Below are 21,877 nucleotides of genomic sequence, written 5' to 3'. Positions count from 1 at the left end.
TTTTTAAAAGCACAGCAGAGGTAAATCTTGCCCCTTTGTAAAGGAAACGGAGAAGTATGCCCACTCCTCTCCTCATGGCACAAGATGAAGGTGTCTACGAAGCAGAACATTCCCCTTTCCCAAGGTATATGGGAACAAGCCCTCAGAGAGGATGTTTGTGTTAGCAATACCTCACTACAGCACATTCTTCTATGCCAGTCTTGCTAAAAGTGAAGGATCTGCATCTTTCTCCTCACTGGTTGCCTCTGAATTTCCTATCACTGAAAAGCACTGAAGCATCTGTCTTTACATCTCAACTAGCTCCAACTTCAGCATTCATTACATAGAGCACTCACTTCACATTGGATGAAACAGAGACTGCTAAATGACATGCAGTATTTTCTAGCTCAATGTGTTTGACCAGCCGATGAAGTGCTAGTGGTAAAGCTGTGTCTGAATGAGACTGAAGTCTCCTAACTCAATGCCATTAAAACTTTTATAAACATCCTCCACTAGTGAACACTTACTCATCTGGGGATGAGGATGGGACAGGACACACTGATTTCACCTAATTGCCCCTGTGCAATCCCTGCCACTCCACAGGCTGCTAATTTGTCTTAGTGCCCTAACTCCTATTCGTTAGACTGAAGGCAAGAATTAGGTAAACTCCAATTTGAATTGCCATCATCCTAAACTAAAACATTTGCAGCTGAGAAGTCATCATTTTAAGGCCTAATTTCTTGCCAACTCCTAGACCCAGAAACTCATTCCAGTCCACGGAGAGTTTCCTCAGGAGAGGAATGACAAAGTACAGAAGTGCTGGGGGTGTTCTCTCCTCCTCCTTATTGAGGGCTATGACCAGCCCATATGAACTGAAGGTCTCCAGGGTGAGGAGGGTCTCAGCAAGCAATCTTGGATGCCCTTCCCTTCAGGAAGGGTGGTTTTATAAAGAGGAGAAAGTGGAAGAAGTTCCTACCCAAGCAGCATGCATTGCTTTCTCCCTTATTCCAGCCCTTCTCTGAGCCCACATTTGTTTCCCTGTTCCTCAGAAACATGTTTTTACACAGACTATTTATCATTCCTCTTCATATCCTCAAATAAATCATATTCTGCAAAGCTACATAACAGTTGTAAGGTTGGGGTATTTTAGATGAGAACGTGGCACTGGCAGCTACCTTACATTTTCCCTTAACTTACAAGCTTTGCTGTTTGAAAATCACCATCCTTTCCATTCCTATCTGTTGTGATTCATAATGATGGCTATTTCTACAATCCTTTCAAATCAAGTTATCAAAGCACTGATTTTCTTTGATGTTATGCAGTTCAAAGTGATGTAGTGTGACAAATATATTTCTGTGGCATAGACCAAGAGTGAGAGAGAAAGAGGAGGAGGAAGGAATGTGGCTTAATGCCCTTGGAAATCCTGCACCTGGACGCTCAGGTACATCAACTTGCCATCACGTTTACCAGAAGCAAAACTAGCACTGATTCCTGGCTTTAAACTCTTGAGCACCCCTCCCAGCAAGACAGTCAGATGTAGCTGACCTCCTCAGAGATCGATAACACACCTCAAAAAATAGTTTGGGATGGGGGAAGGGATCATTTCATGTTTGCAGAGAAAACACTTACTTGCCTATAGCTAGAGAAGGCATCTTCCACAGGATGGGGGGAAAAAAGCAGCACAACTTTCACGAAGCCTCTTTCACCTATCCCCAATGCTCACACAGAGTATTATCCATATAACATCTGTACAAAGGTCTGGCAAAACCTGCGCCAAGGGCAAGGAGAATACTGCAATGTATACTATTATCCCAAATCACCCCTACCTAAAGGATGTTATAGAGCAAGCTACAGAGGGAAAGAAGTGTAGCTGTAGGTATACTGTTAGCAAAGTGAGGGAAGGAATAATCCCAAACCTTTCATCAGAGAAAATATAGCAAAATAGCCTTCGAATCAAGCGAAGAAGAGAGGGGTTAGAAAAAATAGCAGCAAGAAAAGTGCTGCTAGGCACAGATGAACCTCTCTCAACAGCATGTCTGTGAGCAGAGCAAGAGTAACATCAAGAGGCTCATCTCCAAGGGCTAAGACTTTGGGAGGAAAGTAGTACAGGAAGATGAGGTTAAAAAGTTATAACAAGTCTCTCTCCTTGACTTAAGGTGGTGGTGAAGGTAGTATGGAGGAGGAATCAAAGACACTTGAATACAACTCCTCTTCTGCAAAGTGTGGAAAACATCTCTTCTGCCACTTTCAGGGTGTTGCATACTCTTATGGTCAAGGCAGACACACACAACTATTCTTTTTATCCAGATACCTTTTTCTTTAATCTTTTAGCAAGAAAAGATTGGAGTAGCTCCACAGCAAAACAGAGAAAGTGGAAGACCAAACTAAAATTAAGTACACAACTGTTTTCCTTATTCAATAAAGTTCCTTGCTCAGTATTAGGAAAAAGCAACTCCCTTGTGATTGTGTACCACAATTAAATCTGTGACAGATTAGCTTAGAAGCTAATTCATTTAGAAAAAACATATAATATGAAGAGAAGAAAATGACCCACAGACTTCAAAAGGCTTCCAGCTTGATGAAGCCATAAAACAGACTAGGCAGAAGGAGCACAGCAACAAATTTTCAGTGTTAGATCATATATACAACATTGCTCTAAGCAGCTCAGCACAAACAGAAGAGGAGGTGAGAATTACTTCAGTTGCTGGCCTTGTGTTTCTGTGCATCTGCCCCAATTTACTCCACCATGGGAACACTCAAACTCATGAGGAAGACAGACTAACAATCCAGCTCAGTTCTCCCTCATGCCTACCCAGGCTTGAATTTGCATCTACTCTTTGACCTTTTCTCAGCATTACTTTTTTTCCAACTCAATTCTCTTTCTAAAGAAATAATCAGAACTCCTAAACCTCCAAGCAAAGGTTGACACTTTACTCACCTTGCCTACTTTTTTTTGTGTGTCTTATGGACTTTAAAAAAAAAAAAACAAACCCCACACTCAAACAAAACCTTAACAGATTAAAGGCAGAAAATTTTCCCTGTTGAAGCCATGTGGCTTTGACCCCATCCACTTATAATATCTAAGCAACACATAAATCTGACATTATTTATCTCAGCAATGTACAAATCCCACTTTAATTATAATCTAGATCAGCTTCTCCAGAAATTCGGAAGGGTTCATTAATCCCCAAATCCCAGTGTCATTTTTTTTTTAAATAGACTCCAAAGGATGGACCAACCCTTGATGGACCAACCCTTCTGAGTCAATGGAAACCTTGACTCTGTAGCTGGAGCTCAGAACTAAGCCCTAAATTAACAGCCTTCCCATCTCTGTTAATGCCAATTTTTAGATATAATGCATAGCCCTGTCTTTCCTGTCTCACACAATCCAGCTCGGCTAACTTAGCCTACCCAGTCTAGGCTGGCTGGGTACAGGCTCTAGCCTGTGCTGAGGGGACAGGCCACTCCAGAGAGTGACCCATCCCATCCTACTAGTGATGTCTCACAGGTACCCTGCCACAGAACATCTCTCCAAGGCAGATAAGATGAATCATCCTCTAGGCACCTAGGCTTTCTTCCAACCAGTAAAGATTGGATTAGCATAGACATCCAGTGTTTAAACTGCTAGAGGTAGGCGAAGTAAACAACACCCTTAAGGTCAGTCATACTGAACACACAGAGCTGTGACCCTCTCCAAGAAGATCAGCAAGAAAAAAAAATCACTGGTGGAAACAAGCTAGGCGATAGCACATTCTGCATGTTTGTGTGATACTCACCCTTTGTAGAAGATAGCACACAAGCGTGCTGCAGGTTACACAGCTAAATTCTGTCTTCCCAATTGTCTCTGTTTTGCCTGCACCCAGGGCTAAACAATACCCAGTTGTTCTACCACCCAATATCCCCTCCCCAACTGAAAAAGGGAATTGGGAAAAGGAGGGAGACTCATGGGTTAAAATTTAAACAGATTTAATAAAATAAGAAAACCAATATCAATACTAATACAAAAGACATAAAAATATACTTAGCTCATAGAGTGGTGGCAAGTCTCTCCAGAGATAGTAACCATTGAGAAGAAGGAAGAGGAAAGGAGAGCAGAGCAAAGAGCCCCCCCATCCCCAGCAGCTTTCCCATTTATAGTGACCCTGACATTAATGTTACAGAATACACCTGTGGGCCAGCCTGGGGCAGCTGCCCTGGCTCTCACTGCTGATGGCCTTGACCACTATCCCACAGCTGGCCACAAACTGAAACAAAATGTAACAGAAAATTGACTCTGTAACTTTTATCCCTGCAAAACCAGGACACCAATACAACTAGTAGTAGTCAAGCCTACGAATGTAACACTGAAAAAAACATAAATGTCAAAGTGTAAGCTCCCACTTTGCATATATAAGTCAAGAACAACTATCAAATGGCTGCAACAAAACTATACTTTTGGAAACCAGCTTTTTATTTGCTTGGATTTCCCCACTTGAATTTCATCAGAATATAGGTTCTTTTACCTTTAGTGTCAAACGCTGAGAAGGGCCAAGATGCCATTCTTCCCAGAGAACTTGCTCTGAGGGAATTAAAAACAGCTATGAAGACACGCTTCACACACAGTTATAGTTTGTGAATCCTTTAATGCATAGCCAGTTCGCATTCTCCTAGCGCATCCTTTAAACTCCTTTCTCCCCATTCCCAGGACAACAGTGCTGAGGAAGAATACCATACACCTCAAGCTAACTTGCTGTTCTTTCCCCTATGCCCTTATAGGATTATTCTCTGCAATATCTGGCGCTTTGCTAAGACTCAAACGCTGCCTGACAGAAGGGAATGGGAGCTCCTGTGGAATGACTTATTGGCCGGATTCAGTAATTCACCAGCTCTTTAGTCAGGGATGGGAACGGAACACACTCCCTGGGCCAGCTCTTGAAGTCTGCCAGCTAGGAGTAAGTAGATAATTTGAGTATAATTAATAATAGTATTCCCATTCCTACAGTTGATTACACTCATGCTTGATTTTATATACTGAGAAGGTAGACAACAGAACAGAGCAAAGAGCAGGCCAGCTGTCTGTGTGATCAGAGCAAACGCCGGTGCCAGCGTCCTCAGCTGTGGTCAGGTCCTTTAGCAAAAAAGAGTCTCTACTCAGCTGTTTTCATTTCTGCTCCGCAGTTAGTCTGAAGACCACTTACCCTGCACCGCTCACTTGCTTACTTACAGTGCAGGCTACCTGGTTTGCTAAGTTTCATTTATTTGAAACAGCAGCTATTAACATACCTAGAAATAATCAGCTCTGTTTCTGTTTGAATACACAGCTAGTTTTGTACCTCCTTTTAACATGAGGAACCACTGTGCACTAAGTGTGGTTCTGTATTTTTTTGCCAATGCTGTTTGGCTGAATTCTTCTTGGTCACACATCACTACCACAGCACTATGTTGGGCACACGCACTCTTCAGATTTACGCAGCACAGGTATGTAGCAGAGGCTATTGACACTGCAGAAGGTCAGACTCAGAACCTGAAACCTTCCCACCAGTTGGCCTGTGGTTTGCTCCGTAACTTGTTTTACATTCTCCTGATCTGATCCACATGTAATAGTTTTGCCAATAATACACTGCTTTGGGATGTGACAGAAAGGGGGGAGCCCTGCCAACACACACACAAATGCCCTAGTTTTGCAGTAGTGGACCTAAAGCAGCCATTTTCCTTCTGTATTTTTCCTTGAAGGCTGCACACCTGCATGGATGCTCTGATGCCCAGCAAACACACAGTGCACACCGCAAGGTTTTCTCCAGGGTGGCATTAGGAGGGGTTCTCTATGATGCCAGGTTCTGTGAAACTGCTAAGATTCCCACATCTTTGCTACCTCTTCTCCTCTGTCAAATTTTGTTAAAACAGTCAAGTAGAGTCAAATCTTATGGGGCAGGGGTAAAACTGTGAGCAAAGAGCATTTTAACATAAGCCTTGTTTTCTTAGGAAACTAAATTAACAGTTGTGTCCCAAACCAGCTCAGGGACCTTGTATAAAGTGCAACTGCAGAAAAAGTGTTGTGCAGATATACCCTGCCTGTGCCCTTCTGTGAAGGCAAGGCCTGTGTTAGCAAAAGCTGGCCTGTCTGATTTAAAAGACGCTAACCCAACAAATAAAGCTGTCTCTTGCAACACAATTAATGAGGAACCTCTGGGTTTTCCAGAGAAGAACGTGTGTGTGTGTCAGAGTTTTCAGGTCTGAAAACACTTCCTTTTGTCCATATAGCTTTTTCCATCCCAACAAAGGTGAGACTTGGATATTTAGACTCCCTGGTTTTGGCATTCTCTGCTTTAAACTTTATGTCAAAAGATTCATCAAGACTGGCTTCACACAATAAATGGACCAAAAAAAAATCCCCTAGCAATGAAAAGTTCTTTGGGGACAGTGGAACTAACACAAGCCAGGAAGAAACAAGGCATAGTCAAGGACAAACACAGAGCCTATGGTGAGAGTAGACACATGTTCACACACAGCAGAATTGAGCTCATAACAGTAAAAGAAATAAGCACAAATATTTTATTTGTGATGGGGGGAAAAAAAAAAAAAAGAGAACATACTGAAAACCTGCAGAGGTGTCCCCAGAGGCAGATTAGAGTGATGGGTTTAGCTATCCCCATACAGGCAGCACAGGCACCCTTTAAACCTGCCAGGAGCAATAGGTAGATTCATCAGCCAAGACATTGTATCAGCTGTCCTGCCTGCAGGGCTGAGGCAAAGTAGTCAGTAAAACACAAGCTGAGGACTGCAAAGTGCACGTCAGGGTGCAGGACAGGCACAGAACTGGCCCAGTACTCATTGAAACTGCAGTTCTGGGCAACTGCAGGCCAACTCCAAACCAAATCCTATGAAAGGGAAAATCTCACTCTGTGAAGGTGCCAGGAAGGTGAAGGACCTAACTTCTACCAGCTTAGACAATGCTAATAGTCTTAACTGCCATTTTCCCTAGTCAAGCCATCTTAAAACTGGATTGAAGAGCTCACTCACCTTACTGCTGAAGATCAAATGGCTTCTGTGATCATAACTGACCACTGATAACAGGTTTAATCAACTCAATCAAGTAAAAGAGATACCACACAGTATCTTCTGATCTTTCCCCAAACAAGAGCCATCACATGACAAAGCACTGTGGACCAGCAACCCTGTGTTTTGAAATACATAGGTCCACTGCAAATTAAGTACTCCTTGCTACACAAATTCAAGTCACTCTTGTCTGGAAACCTTCCCCCCAACTCCTCCCAACAAGTCAGTGCCCTTGTTTAGACATGGTATATTTTCCAAATACTAATTTAGGCATGGACAATGTTTTTTCTCCTCATCTTGTTTTGGCTAGCAAATAATAAGAGTTTAGAAATCCCACTGTTAGCTGTGGAAGTTTTACTTTTGAACCAATGGAAACAGGGCCTGAAAGTCACATACAAGACTGGAAGACTGTGGTCTAAAGTTAAGATACTTAAACAATAAAACCTTTAAAGTGCAAAACACATTCTCAGGGGATTTTACAGAGTCTCAAATACAGGGAAGGCAGAAAGCTGATGAAGTCTTGGAACAAAGAGATCAACTGGAATGAAACCAAGCACAAAATATACACAGCAGTTAGAAAGCACAATCCTAGAAGCCCCGGAGAGGTGAGAACAATTGTTATTTGGGACTAAAAATGTGACAAGAGTGCTAATAACATTCCAAAGGACCTTCTGGTATTTGATTATTGCCCTGCGTTTGCCAAGATTTGTCCCCTAGTATTTTTATTTCAGTGATACGCTACAAATAGGTGCTGGGTTTGATGACAGTTCACAAAGTATTTCCTAAACGCAAGGAAGGAGCACCCATGCCTTTCAACTACCTGGATTTGAGAAGTCACAGAATCACAGAATCACAGAATGTTAGGGATTGGAAGGGACCTCGAAAGATCATCTAGTCCAAACCCCCTGCCGGAGCAGGATTGCCTAGACCATATCACACAGGAACGCGTCCAGGCGGGTTTTGAATGTCTCCAGAGAAAGAGAATTTATATACCTTATATAGAAATTTATTTACTAACAAACTCTTAAATCAGTTTTGTCCCTCAGCTAGATCAGCTCCATACCCATTATTCTCTTCCTCTATAAGCAACATCCCTACTCCAGTACATTTCTAATTTTCCCTCTCAACTATATGGTTTTTTGAGAAGTTGAACAAAGTCAACATTGCACCTGGCTAACTTTTTTTTCCCTTTTTTTTTTAAAAAAAAAAAAAAAAATCACACTTGCTGGCTTGCAAGCTATTAGGAAAATACTTTCCTTTTCATTGAGGGGAAAAAAAAGGGAACTTTACTTTTACCGCAGTAGGGGCTGGTTACAGACCAGTAGGGTAAGCTATAGCAGAGGCTTCACAAGCTGGGCATGTTGCACTGGACTGTCCCCCATCTACCCACATTATCACAGCCCTAGAGGCAGAAGAACTCCTTGAAAGCCAACAGCTTTCCACCTGCTGCTCAATTTGACAGGGCTGCAAGCTCAGCAAATTGTCCATTTACTAACCTTGGCTTCTCTGCACCTAGCGCTCAGCTCAGCCAGCCAAGTCAGTGGAGCCCTAATAGCAGTATTTATCCTTTTGGCAAGTGAGGAGACATGAAGAAAGCAGGGAGGAAAAGACAGAAGGCACCCCAGAAAAGGAGCAAGGAAAGCCATACAGACAAATAAAAGGGTGTAGAGCACATTTTGCAGAAGGCAGGAATTCCCACATCCATTAGGACTTGCATTAGCAACAAGAGCTCCTGGCAGATACAACTGACTTCTCTGAAAAAATGTTTTCATAAAGGACAAGGAGAGAAAAAATAAAAGGTGAAAAGGAAGAGAGACATCAAAAGAACAGCAGCTATGCAAAAACAGGACACAAGGCCAGAGGCCATTTGTCTTCCCCGTCTATGGAAATGTGGAGGCACATGCCAATGGAACAGCAATAGCAAAGGGCAGCTAAGGACAATTACTCTTTACAGACCTCCAGGAGAGTTCCTCCAGGAGCAAGGCCTGCCTTTCCCCAGGAGCCTACAGACAGCCCAACAGGGAGACAGGACAGCCACTGGAGTACTCACAACCAGCTACCACTGTCTGCAAGACGCTACATTTGCCAAACACGAGTTTTGATGGAAGCCACCTCATTCCAAATTTGTAACATGAACAGTTTGGGGATTTCTCTTGAATCCAGGTGAAATAAAGACATAAAAAATAATAACATGCCCCCTCGACAGATCATCCTAACGTGATGCATGAGTCTCATTTCCTACATATTAAAGAACAAATGATAAAACCTGATATCTACCAGCTTGGACTTGCAACCAACTTTCACTTCATATCCATTTGAAGACAAGGGGTAAGTCCCTCCAAAGTCTCACCTGAACAGACTGACGCTCACAAGTGCCACTCTTGCTCAGAGCCCCAAACAGTTCCCACGAGAACACTGCTGTACCCCAGCAACAGGGCAAGACCAAGCCTGCAGTTACATGAACATGCAAAGGACAGAGGAGGCTGCCATTCCAGTGCCAGCAGTTTCTAGTTAACCCCACATTCCAAAATGTATTGCTGTTCCAAGCCAAAAATATAAATAATGGCAGAAAAGGGAAAAGTGTTTATAAAAAACATGCCTCTCCACTCTTAATCAGTAGACTATTTGTTCATTTTCGGAAATTATAAGAAATAATACCCTGCCCCACGCAGTAAGACAAAGAGTTAGAAATGTGGGGAAAAGTTTTTGTATCTGCTGATCAAGGAAAAGAAAACTTTTTTTCAAGCTGCCCTTCTGACTCCAGTGTATCAACAGTTTGTCCCCACTGTCCCATGACTGCACCTGACACCACCGCCCTGTCTTACATCAAAAGTTGAAAAGCACTAGTCAGACTCCAAGATAAACTTGTCAATAGTGAGGCACAGACAATCGCATTCTTCCCTACCTGCTTGTGGGTGTCAGCTGTTTGTCTGGGAGCAGTCCCCTGAAAAGCTTTTACTGAGGAAGAAAAGGAAAGGGGGATGCAGAGGGCATTTCAAACAGGAAAAAAAAAGGCAGGGAGGGGAACCCCACAAAGACTGCAAAGAGAAAATAAAAAAAAAAAATCCTGTCCCCATCAGGTCCTCCCAACAGCCTTCTTTATCAGAGGTCCATTGTCAATCAATTAGCCAAGGCAGCAGGGGTCTGTAGGAAGGGGGGTAGCTCCAGAGACAATGGTCTGCCCTGTTGTATTACTATTTAATCACTTTTCCTAAATAAATAAAGCAGCCCTGAGGTGCTGTCATGTCAAGGGAATTTATAACAAAAAAACCCTTCATTTTTCATTGGTCATTACTTCTCCTTCCCTCCCACCCCTAGACTAGAGAGGGTTATTACTGTAGCCTTAAGTTCCATCTTTGTGTTGCTTGCCTTTGATTCCCACTCGGACCTTGCCACTTTCTGGCACTAATTTGTCAGGCCGAACAAAGGAGGGATTTGTACCTCCTGTAAGGTCTCAATTAGGAAAGGCTTCTGCTGTATTATGTGCCATTGGGACAGGACACAAAGACGGTAATTACAGGAATTTGCACTAAATGGCTGAAGAATTCACAGCAAAACTTTTCTTCCTCCCCCGCTCCTCATCCTTTTCCGAGCTTACCCCTCCCAGCAGCCCTGGGGAAAACCACTCTCAATGCCTGCAGCTGTAATTACCAACTGCAGGCCCCTTGGGTTAAACAGCAGCCCACACCGGGGAACAGCACAACTGCCTGCAGGGAGCAAGGTATAAGGAGAGAGTCTCAGCTTACCGGTGTACCTCCAAAGTCTCCTCAGCACAAACTTTTCTGAGCCAGACAAGCTTCCCCAGTTTCTCCCAGTTATAATTACAATTATTCATTTCTTTGTGCCATGGTAACAGCTACAAGTTCCAGCCGATTCTCAAAGATCAGCTCTAAGGGTCTCAGGCAGACGGCAAAGGGTCTGCTCCTACAGTAAGTGCTGTGCATCCCCATCCTCAGGTACAGGGAATCCCAGTGGCCGGCTTCTCACAGACTTCACAACTCACATCTCTGCGCAAGAGTATTTGTTCAGTTTTGCAGACTAAAAGGAGACCACAGGAGCACTGGGAACACCTCACTTGTATCAGGAAAAGACTCCATGCAATCCTGACATGGTCAGAGCACCTTATTTCTATGGGGAATACATGAGTGAGTACAGATGAATCATCCCATGTTTGGGAGAGAAAATCCACCCTTTCCCACAGAAAAGTCTGCTCCCATGCTACATAATGCAAGACTAAAACCTATTTCACATTGCAGACGTGCATTTTGTTGCCATCCCAGGGCCTGATCCTATTTTTGAGGAGGTCATTGGAAATGCTCATGTGAAACTCTCCTGGACCCCAGTCAGAGGGTGAAGCAAAATTACAAAATTTTCCTCTACTGAGCTTTGAATTAAAAGAAATGAGGAAAAAGGAATAAAGTTTTAATATCGTTTAGGACATTATCTTAAAGTGAGGCTGTTAGTTCTGCTGTCTTCTTGAGTTTCACAAGGCTCTGCTGGGTAACACACTGGGCTGGATCCATCTTGGGGATACTTATTTGACCCATTCCCAGAGTCTCCCTGAAGTTTTCACTCTCAAAACTACCCTTAAAGGTAAGACATGACCATTGTCCAGTAGTGTTCAGGTAATCAGAGTTATCACAGGACCCGGGCACCTACAGTTTCAGCAGTAGTTTGGCACATAACTACTCCCAGAGAAAATTGACATGAAGTCACACAAAGAGTTTGTGGCCAAGAACAGAATCGAATTCAAGCAGAAGCCCCAATATTGTGACCAAATCATTAACTGCAGTGAGGCCAACCTTCATGATGCTCTGGCTGCCAGGTGGGTGCCATGCACTGTGGAGAGGTGAGCAGGAACACCATTTGCAGGTGAGTACCAGTGACGGACGAACCCAGCTGCATCCACAGCCAGTTCCGAGGGCAAGCCAGTACTTCTGGGGCTCAGGTCTCCCCTGGAAGGGATTCAGGCCAGCCAGCAGGTCCTGGGCTCACACAGACCCCCCCAGAGCCATGTGTGGGTTCCAGAGCAACAGGAGACCTCCACATCAGACCCCCACCCCAGAGCAGAATGGGGAGGAGGCAGGACCCTCACAGCTCCCATAACAAAAGAGGAAAACCCTCCAGAAAAGCTGTTTCTGATACAGTTGACCATTTCTAAGTGAGCATAACTAAAGCCAGCCAGAGAGGATACTTTAGCCACAAGGTGCCCAAATTTGCTCCACAAAGGTGCCCTTGCTAAAGTAAAAGGACAATGAACTGCATTCACATGGGTCCTCTCTATTTTCATTTCATTCCCAAACGGGATAAAATCATGACCTTGCTTAAGACTAGAGTCAGCAGTCAAAGGGACTGAAATTTACAATAAGATCATAGGCTTAAGATCATGTTTTCACCCCTGCCTCAAGGGAAGAGCCAAGCTCATGCCTGAACTTCAGCACTAGAACACATGCTGCCAAATGATGGTGCTTCAGGGAAACATACATGCTTTGAGGAGTCTCCCCAAAAGGCCCAGAGCTGAAACCGAGTTCCAAAAATGACTTGGAAGAGACACAATAATAAAAGGAAACAAAAGTGCTTGAAGTTGGAAAGTTGCATAGTATCCAGAATTCAAATCCCTTTGATTCTGGACCACCTTTCCAGCGTCCTGAATCAAGAAAACAGCTCAGCCACCCCACAAGGTCGCCCTGACCCATGTAGTGCTGTATGTGCAGGATCTAATGTTTCATCACTGCTCATCAAATGCAGGTGAATCCCTGAATATCCCACAGGCCTTTCTCCACATTTTACAGAGAGCAAAGGCCAACACACCAAAGTGTCTACGGCCACAGGGAGAGGCAGGGAACAGCCGTGTGCTGCTAAAACACATACATGCTCTTCCCAGTGGTTTTCTTTTCCTGCAGAAGGGGTGTGGGTGCAGATGCTGCAGCCTGGTTGCTTACCTGCACACTTGAAGCTCTGAACTGTGAGCCCTCTCTCTAGAGACAGCGTGGTCAGGATGCTCAGGAAGCTGGTGGTCACAGACTGGCGCTTGCTCTTTCTATGATTGTTTCCAAAGGGCCGATCTGCAGGTTTGTTCCTAAGTGTGACCTGTGGGTTCTGAGTTAAACTTCTAGTAGCATTGGCTGCTGCTGTCAGTGCCTCCATCCACTCCTGGGCCCTCTGACGGGTCTCTGCACGCAGGCGGAGGACATCTTGAGGAAAAATGACCTGAAAGCAAGAGTCACAGCCATCCTGAGTATCTGTCTGGACGGACAGGCACACATCGACATTGTAGCTCAGCAGAGGATCTTCATCAAGCCTACCCGGTTGGAATGCCATGAGATAAGACCTGTTCAAGACAAAAGTAAATGCCTTCCAGTTATTCTGGACAGTTAACCTATAAAGAGTCCCTGATTTGAGAATATTTTGGTACTCTTTAGTGTTTTCAGTCAAATTCATGGATAGGAAGAGCTCCATAGGCTTCTCTAACAATCCATTGGTTTGAGAAAGCTCCCTGTTATTTTCAGGCTTTGGCACGTTCTCCAGTTTCTCCTGCTGTCTCGTGAAAGCAGGCACAGAAGCACGCACCGCTTCCCATAGTTTCTGTCCCCAGTCCAAAGCCTCCCATGAGGACTCTGCCTTCAGTTGTAGCTGCGAGTTGTCTGACAGGACAGCATCCACCACCTTGGTTTCAATGCAACCAGTAACAGTGACCCTTTGAAAATGCATGAGTGGATACATGGTGGGAAGAGTCTGGTTGCCACTGCTGTCCAAGCAATACAGGTACAGTTTGTATGGGGAGAGCTCAGCATAACAGGTTTGCCAGTAGCTGTCATTGTCTCTTCTAATGTCTAAGTATCCCTTCTTCAGAATATTTGGGAACATTGGCTTGTGTTCTGGAGGAAAAAAAAAATGAGAACATTACCATTAATTCTTTTTAAATAATCATTTCAAATTGCTATGTCATCCTGGCTTATACATCTCTCCTACCCATACATGATAGATCTGGAGGACAGGATCACAAAATAGCCTTCACCCAATAGGCTGTAATTATCAAACAAGCACTGACTCTATGTTCTAGCCAATGAGCATACAGCACTTCTTTACCCAGAGGTACCAAAACACTTTACAACAAGGGGACAGGGAAACAGAGGGACAGAGAAACAAAGCAACTCTCCTGAGGTTATCCAGAATAGTGACAGATCAACAGAACACCACCAAGTCTCCCATAACCTAGTCCAGAAGAGTACAATATGAACTAGTAATCTACTGCCAATTAAAATAGATTTTGACAGTGAGAAACAAATACAAATTAAAACACCACCTTCTCCTCCCGCTCCCCTCTTTCCCAAGCTCAACTTCTTGCTTTCACACACAATCCCTCTACCTCCCCCCTGTCCCGAGCAGTGCAGGGGGATGGGGAACAGGCAGTCATTCCTCTCTGCTGCTCCTTCCTCCTCACACTTTTCTCCTGCTCCAGTGTGGGCCCTCTCCAGGGGCTGCAGTCCTTCAGGATAAACCTGCTCCTGCATGAGCTCTCCATGGCCACAGGTCCTTCAGGAAATCTCCACCTTCTCCAGCATGGGAGATACCTGCTCCACCATGGTCTCCCCAGGGCCTGCAGGAGGATCCCTGCCCTGGTGCCGGCAGCACCTTCTCCTCCTCCGGCCCTGAGCTGCTCCTCACAGTCTCTCCCTCACAGCACGGTGCAGTGCTTTGCCCTTGGTGAAAGACACCCCGCCAGACAGGCCCCACCTGCAGCTGAGGGCACAGCTGCCTGTGCCCCGCGGTGGGGCTGCCAGAACCAGCAGGAACCACCCCACTGCCAGCACCTGGGCACTGCACCTGGAACCCAGCCTGACACGGGGAATGGAGAACTGCTCCCAGCGTCAGCAGTTTCTTACCACATTTTGTCACGACCGGGACCAGGATGTTTTGCACAGCTCCATTTGCTAAAGAGGAGCTTTGCTGGTTTATGAGAGCGCAGCTCAGGACCAGCAGACACGACCCAAAACGAGAAGCAAGAGGCTGCCCAGACTGACACACACAGAACTAAGTGCCCCAGCACTTCAGATGCTCTGGAGCAGAACCCTTTCACAAACCCCGGCCCAAGGCGAAGCGGAGGGGAATTTTCTTCATCCCAAGAAAACCAGCCCATACACAAGTCATTTTAGGCACTAAAGTGGTACAAATATAAATGGAGTTATCTAAAGCATTTCTGAGTTTTAAAATAGGTTTCTGTGCAAACTTTATTGCAATCTGATTTGCACCACTTCACCCACCGTTAATACACACAAACGTCGTATTTTCACCTTGGGCTGGACATGTGGCTCTATGCAATTTTTATTGGTCCCTGTATAAATTCAGTGGCATTCACTGTTACACTCTAACACTGACTTTAACACTTGGCACCCCAAAAAAACCTAGTCTAAGGAACAAATTCTTGCTCCCATTTGACTTCTACTTCACCTTTCCAGTAAGGATACCTGTGCTGGGTCTTGACTTACAAACAGTGGCAGAATTAACAGACCCACGTGAAGAGGTTTCTGCCTGAGGTTGTCCATCTCCCTTGGAGACTGCTATTCCCGACACAAGAGCAAGGTAGCCACCTGGGAACAGCTCCTCATCCACTGCCCGGCACAATTAGGTCAAAACAAAATCAGCATCAATTGACCTTAACACTCAGCATTACAAACCGCAGCAATACAGGAGCTGTTTCACTCGTGGTTTCTGCCCAGAGGCAGACAACCTTTGAAAGAGGGACAGAGTAGACAGCCGGAGGCACAAAATATTTTCAGCATCTCAGCTTAACCAGTTACCACTCACGTTAACAGGCCATGCTCTAACAAGTTTTAGACATGATGACCTCCGAGTATACCTAGGATGTCTTCAACGCAGAGCTAAGAGAACAGAAGCATCTGGGCTTGACGAAGCTTGGAAACAAAGAGCCAAAGATGAGTCTGTACAGAAGTTAATGCATCCCCATCTATACTGGGCTTCCCAGATAATACGGCCAGGATTGCTGGCTAAGCTGCTCTCACCACTGCTGGCTAACAGCTGAGTCTGTCTATCCTCCCAGGGGCACAAGAAGAGTCAGGGACTACAAGTATTTGAGGGACTTAGTTACCATCCAAGGGGCTTCTGATACCAACTGGTGAGAAAGCAGAACTTGGGCCTGTAACCTCAGTCTAAGGGGATGCTCCTGTCCTTGTCTGAAAGCACTGCTGTAGTTGGTTGTGTGAGTTTCATGTATGGGCAAGAAGAGGATTCAGGACAGCAACAGTGTAAAAGCTTTGTCTAGCTCTTCAGTGAAGACCAACCTTAAGGATTTATAAGGATGAAGGAGACAAGTTTCAGTTAAACTTGATGAACATACATGAGAATTAATTGTTTGACATACTTAATGTGAGTATGCAAACCTCATGGGGGTTAAAAAAATGGGAGGGGTGCTACCTCCCATCCACACTAACAAAAAGGATGCACTTCGGTTTCGCCTTGCCAACTCAGCCTCAGCTTCCCCACATCACCCACTTACTCAGAATGAAGCCTGCATTTAACACCATGTTCAAAGTGTTCTACACTTTACCTACAAAGATTTCCTGCATATACGACTAAAATCAAAACAAAAATTAAAAAATTGCTACTTTGGCACTAGGTCTGAAAAGGTGGAAAAAAAATCAATATAACTATACTTTGCTGACAAATAAGCTACTTGAAAGTATTTCAGCTAAGTATGAAAACTGAAAGCCTAATCTTAAACTCACAATGGTTGAGAAAAAGCACACTTTCATATCCCAAATGGATAGATACATGCACACACTAAAAGAGAACAAATTTTGTTCATCTCTGGCCCTGACATTCATTAGTATTTCTGCACTAACTCAAAAGCCATTAATTTCTCTGAAACCCACACTAATCCCTTTGTAGTGCAGATAATGGGCAGCCATTCTAGAGTCATCTTCCCTTTCTATTAATCCAATCAGGGAGGCAGCGCTTCTGCAGCTCCAACTGCAATCTCTCTCGCTGCCATCAAGTACAGATGACAGTTCAAGCTTCTCCATAATAAGACAACTCATAACCTTCCCCCAGCCACCCCTGCTTCATCTGCACATAGGTTTGCTTGTCTTTTGTTGAGTTAGAGAAAGGCAATCTCTCCCTGCCTTTCAGAGAGGCATCCCCCTCTCCCTCCTTCACCCCACTCCTTCCCTTCAAGCTCCCGTGAATCAGCTCCACTGACTCTTGCTCTAACTGGGACAGAACTAGCAGCCAACTTGATTAAAATTCAAATGCCTCGTATTGTTCAGGTCAGGGCAAATAGATGCTGGCAGGGACAGGTTGAATCCATATGCTACACATACACCCCCCTTACAACCCTCTGGCTCCTTTATCTCCTCAACATGCAGTGTGCCAGATAATACCTTTTCACTTAGAGAGCAAATGCTACCATCTCTCCATCCACCTGCCAAACAGAAACTGCATCTCTTTCCCCCCCTACAGAGACAAGGAGAGTAAATTGAGGAGAGTACAAAAACGGAGATAATCACAGTAAATGGCCCATGTCTGAGCCATTTGGAGTTATAATTTCAAGGGAAGAGGGAGAAGAAGGCAGAGAGAAATAAAGAGACTCAGCAGCTGGGGACAGACAACATATTCCCCAGTGTCTCTCCTCTCCTTTGGGAACCGCTTGCTCGTCTCGGCTAGGAACCCTGCACTGAGCACACATCTACCCCTCTCCACGCTTGGGGGCAGTTGGTACAACCAGCACCGCAGGGGAGGAAGCCCAAACATCATCTCAGCACGTCCAGAAGATATATGCTCCTGAACAACTGACTGTACTTGCATCCCTGTTGGTATGGCAGGAAAACTCGCCCTGTTTTCCACTACTGAAGCATTTCTGGTAACAGTAATACCAAGTAACTTGGAAAAGAGCAGAAGCAGAGATGCCTAGTTTCTGAGGGGTTTGTCTCTTGAGGTGGCACTCCTCCCTGGGTTCTCTAATGCTTAGTAAGAGATGAGCATTAAGTTACAGAGTTTTTGTCCATAGCCCTCCTCTCTGATTTCCATAGAACTCAGCAGGCACCTTTAGGACCTAAAATGCTCTCAGACTGGGTTGGACTAGTCACCTGCTTGGTGGGGTTTCCTGGATCAGGGACAAACTGTGCCTCAGCCAGTGTGACTCAGATCCACAACGTCCACTTCCCTCCTACCTAAAAATACAGTCTGTTCTTCCCACCTATTTTCCCATCTGGGTCTGCAGGTATATCTCTTTCAGGCACGTATATATGGTTCCACTTGGTCCGTAAATAATGGCATTGATATTTAGCCAACAAATTCCCACCAGATGGCTGTCCTGGAGCCACATCTGGCTTCTTCTCCTAATGCCACCTCTTTTCAAGGGACCACTACAGCAATGGAACTTGTAACTAGGTAGCCATTTGCATTAATTTATATAAAGAAAGAGCATGACTCCCCACTGGAAGGGCATTCACTCTTTTTCATGTTCCTTAGGCTTAGGGAAAGCAAAACCTGCTATGAAAATGTTGAACTTGCAAACTCTTAATTTTAGATTTATGTACTGATAGTGAGGTTGGCTTAGCTCTTCACCAAAAATAAGCTCCTCGCTGAATGAACTGCCTAAACAGATGGATAAAGAACCTTAACAAATTATTCTTTATGTCCTTCCTTTCAGGTGTGGCATTGTATGAGAAACGTATGAGAAACACATGAGAAACTGCTAAGTCTACAGGATCCCAGCTGCCCAGCCACTCCATCCACTCCTTTTTGCTCCTCTGCAGAAAGTCGAACACTTGTATAGTGTTTGCTGAGCAGACCACCAGCACCCTGTGCATACTGACACAGTGCCTGTGCCAAGGGCACAGTGGAGAAGGAGGCTGCATTCAGTCCAAGTACAAGACCAACCCAGAACAGGACTCAGCTCTGGAAGAGACAGAAGTATAGTGAGTTGACAGAGATGGTTACCTACCACCAAACATGCATAAAACAGCAGCACTTGCAAAAGAAGTGAGAATATCAAACAAAGATGGATTTGCTGATTTTTTTATAAATTCACACAATTCAGCTTTAAAAAGAAGGAAAAAAGGGTATAAAGTGACTGTCGAAGCTACGAAAATAGGGTCAGTTAGAAGCTTTAGCTGACACCACTAAGGGAATAATAGCGACTAACCTGAAAATTCAGTTATGAAAGTCATCACAACATCACTGGAAGCAATCAGCACTGCCCCAGGAGACGAAAACTCTGTTCATTAGCTTTATGGAGTGTCGTAACTCCAGAGCAAAAAATCTCTATAAAGAATAACCCTCCCAACTAGAACAGCTTCACAACCAAACTCATCAGTGCTGCTTACTGCAATGCTCCTGCACTGTGAATTTATCCCCTGTGTGTGAGCCCCTCCCGTTGCCTCCCACCACACTCCCCTCTCCATCACTCCACACCCTCCCACAGCCTCCCAGGCAAGGGAGTGAGGAGGTCACGCTTCCCTCCACCCGAGGCAGCTGCCTAGCCTAGCCCCCTCTGCTGCTGCTGCTCTCTGCCAGCACCCCTTGGCCCTCCAGCTTGGAGGGTGCCCAAGCTCAAGGAGCAACCAGGAGTGAGCCTGCAGGGAAGAAGTGCAGAACTCCCCAAATTAGCCAGGGGGGTTAGAGGGGAAGTATCATCCAGCAGATGAGTTGAAGTCAGGTCATCCAAACTATACTCCCATTTGGTCTTGGGCAAAGCGCCTCACCTCTCTTTGTCCCTGTTCACCCTCCCTGCCCTTACTGTGTGGTGTATTTAAGCTGTAATCTCCTGGGAGAGAGGGGCTATCTCTTGCTAGATGCACAGACAGTCCCTGGCACTTACGGACCCCTGTGGTGGAAGGCATCCAACTCACGTGGGATTTCTTTGCCCCCTTAAATCTTGAAAGGCCCCAGATCTCTGCAGTACAGCTACCTTTTTTTGACTACCTTTTAACGCTGAAAATAAACTGGCCACGGGGGGGATCCATTCTCCAACTGGCTTGGTACCTCTGGGATTATTTCCAAGTGGTTTGAGGCTTCCTGCTCTCCAGAGAGGAAGGTGCAGAAGTGTTGTTTCCGCACATCTGCCTCTTGGATGACAGCACCATTATCTTACGCACAACACCACATCTATAATGTTCTGCCATCCCAGTGGCAATTAACAGCCTGTTGTTCTGCCCTGGCTGTGTAGCTTCTACATACCACAGACAAAAGCCAGTGCTACAGGAGTGTGTTTGCAAAACCACAAACGGCAATGAGGCTTCAGAAACCTCCCTGGTAGATGGGTCAGGAGTTAGGCTTTACCTGGTCATCACTGGAAGGGAAGCATGAAGGCTGCATGTCACACCTCCAGTGTTTCACACCTCTCGGGATCTCTGGCCACCTCAACCTCTGCAGCAGCTCCCTTACCTGCCACACCTCCCCCTTCCAGCTAGCTGTTTTTGCAGCTCCTCCCTGAGCAGAACAACAGCAGCGGCAATTGATGGCACTGCTGTCCACTGCTCTGTGACCCACCACCACAAACCTGCCTAGCACACCGATATGTACCACTAAATGCTGCATGAGCCAACAGCACAGAGCTATTACCAGCCACCACTACTGCTGTTGAAGGTGAGGATATCTGGCAAACAAAGAAAACACCCCTACATAAAGTCTGTGCGGTGGCCAGAGTAAGAGAAAGCAGCACTGTAAAATCACTCCTCAGAACTCAAGGATCACCCCCAGTCCCCAGCTGTGAATCAGTGGTGTGCTGCTCATGAACACAGATTGAAATGTCTCACCTCCACAAAAAAAAAAACAGTAGAAAAGTGTGTAATAGGTACAAGAGCTGTAAGAAGAGGGTCCAAACCTCTCTTGAAATATCCCCTACACAAACTCTGAGTATAGGATCATACCTTCAAAGTGTTCCAAATCATGGTTGGGCTCCCAGACAGATAAAAAGATGTGAATGGGGGGCAGGAAGGCATTTCTAAAAAATCAGTCAGTTGAAAGAAGGACATGAAATCATGGCCTTGATCAGACACAGTAGAATTCAGGCTTGTTGGCCAGTTTTAAGGCAGTCACCTTTCTCTGATATGGCTATTTTGCCATGACATGGTGCTGCAAACACCCCGTAGGCTCATCTTCCCGGCAGAGCGTACTGCCAAAATCAGCGGGGCTGGCTATGGCGTACCTCCATAGCTGCTTGTTGGAGAGGGGCACAAGGCGTCAGCCTCCTGCAGTAAGGACAGTTTGTCAGCGCGCAGGTGCTCAGCGCAGTGACAGCTCTGGAGCTCCCCAAGCTCACAGGTACGGCAGGCAAACAAAACAGCTACCTGGGAAAAGTCCCACAGCACAGCACTCTCGGGAGTGCCTGTGTTTGAATGAAAACATCCACATGGCTATCGAAGATAACTGCTCACACATTGTGTTTTAATGATCTAAGCAAGCTTTCACTGGATACTACAGAAGCAGCATTCTCCCTTTGTCTGCCAGGCCACATGCCCAGAAATACAAAAGCCTGCCTTGAATTTGCTTACAACTTCCATCTTTGCTCGCTCCACTTACAGCTTGACACTGCTCCGCAGCACAAACAGCACTCACTTCTAGTACCCTCACTGTTTTGCCAGCACGCCTAAGGAGACACTGCCCCAAAAGGCACAGCTGCTTTCCAGATCCTTTTCTTTCACAGCACATGGAAAGGATCCAGTTTCATTTTATTTGTATTACAGAAAAGCAAGCAGCAGGAACAGATAAGCTCATAGTAATAAATATACTATGAAGATAAGGAAAAAAAAAATTGTGAGGAGTTAATCCGTGCAGCAGCTTGGCCAGCCTCGGTGGGCTGGGAGACCTCTGCAGGCTCCAGAGGGAAGTCCTTTACCAC

The 21,877-nt window shown here is 45.2% G+C and overlaps 1 protein-coding gene across 5 annotated transcripts in view; it reads right to left on the bottom strand.

Annotated features, from left to right (window-relative positions):
* The window catches only part of PLEKHM3 (pleckstrin homology domain containing M3), a 107,660-nt gene that overhangs the window by 67,948 nt on the left and 17,835 nt on the right, over positions 1-21,877 (bottom strand). For all 5 annotated transcript variants that reach the window (XR_011048756.1, XM_068407423.1, XM_068407425.1 and 2 more), the window contains exon 3: positions 12,957-13,892. Coding sequence is in view for 4 of the 5 variants with exons in the window: in XM_068407423.1 (XP_068263524.1) it covers positions 12,957-13,892 (936 nt within the window). In the remaining variant the exon portion in view is untranslated. The remainder of the gene's footprint in view (positions 1-12,956; positions 13,893-21,877) is intronic.

This window comes from Nyctibius grandis, chromosome 9, assembly GCF_013368605.1.
Source record: "Nyctibius grandis isolate bNycGra1 chromosome 9, bNycGra1.pri, whole genome shotgun sequence".
Lineage (NCBI taxonomy): Eukaryota > Metazoa > Chordata > Aves > Nyctibiiformes > Nyctibiidae > Nyctibius > Nyctibius grandis.
The sequence above is the reverse complement of the archived record's forward strand: the minus strand, read 5'-3'. Positions and strand labels throughout refer to the sequence as shown.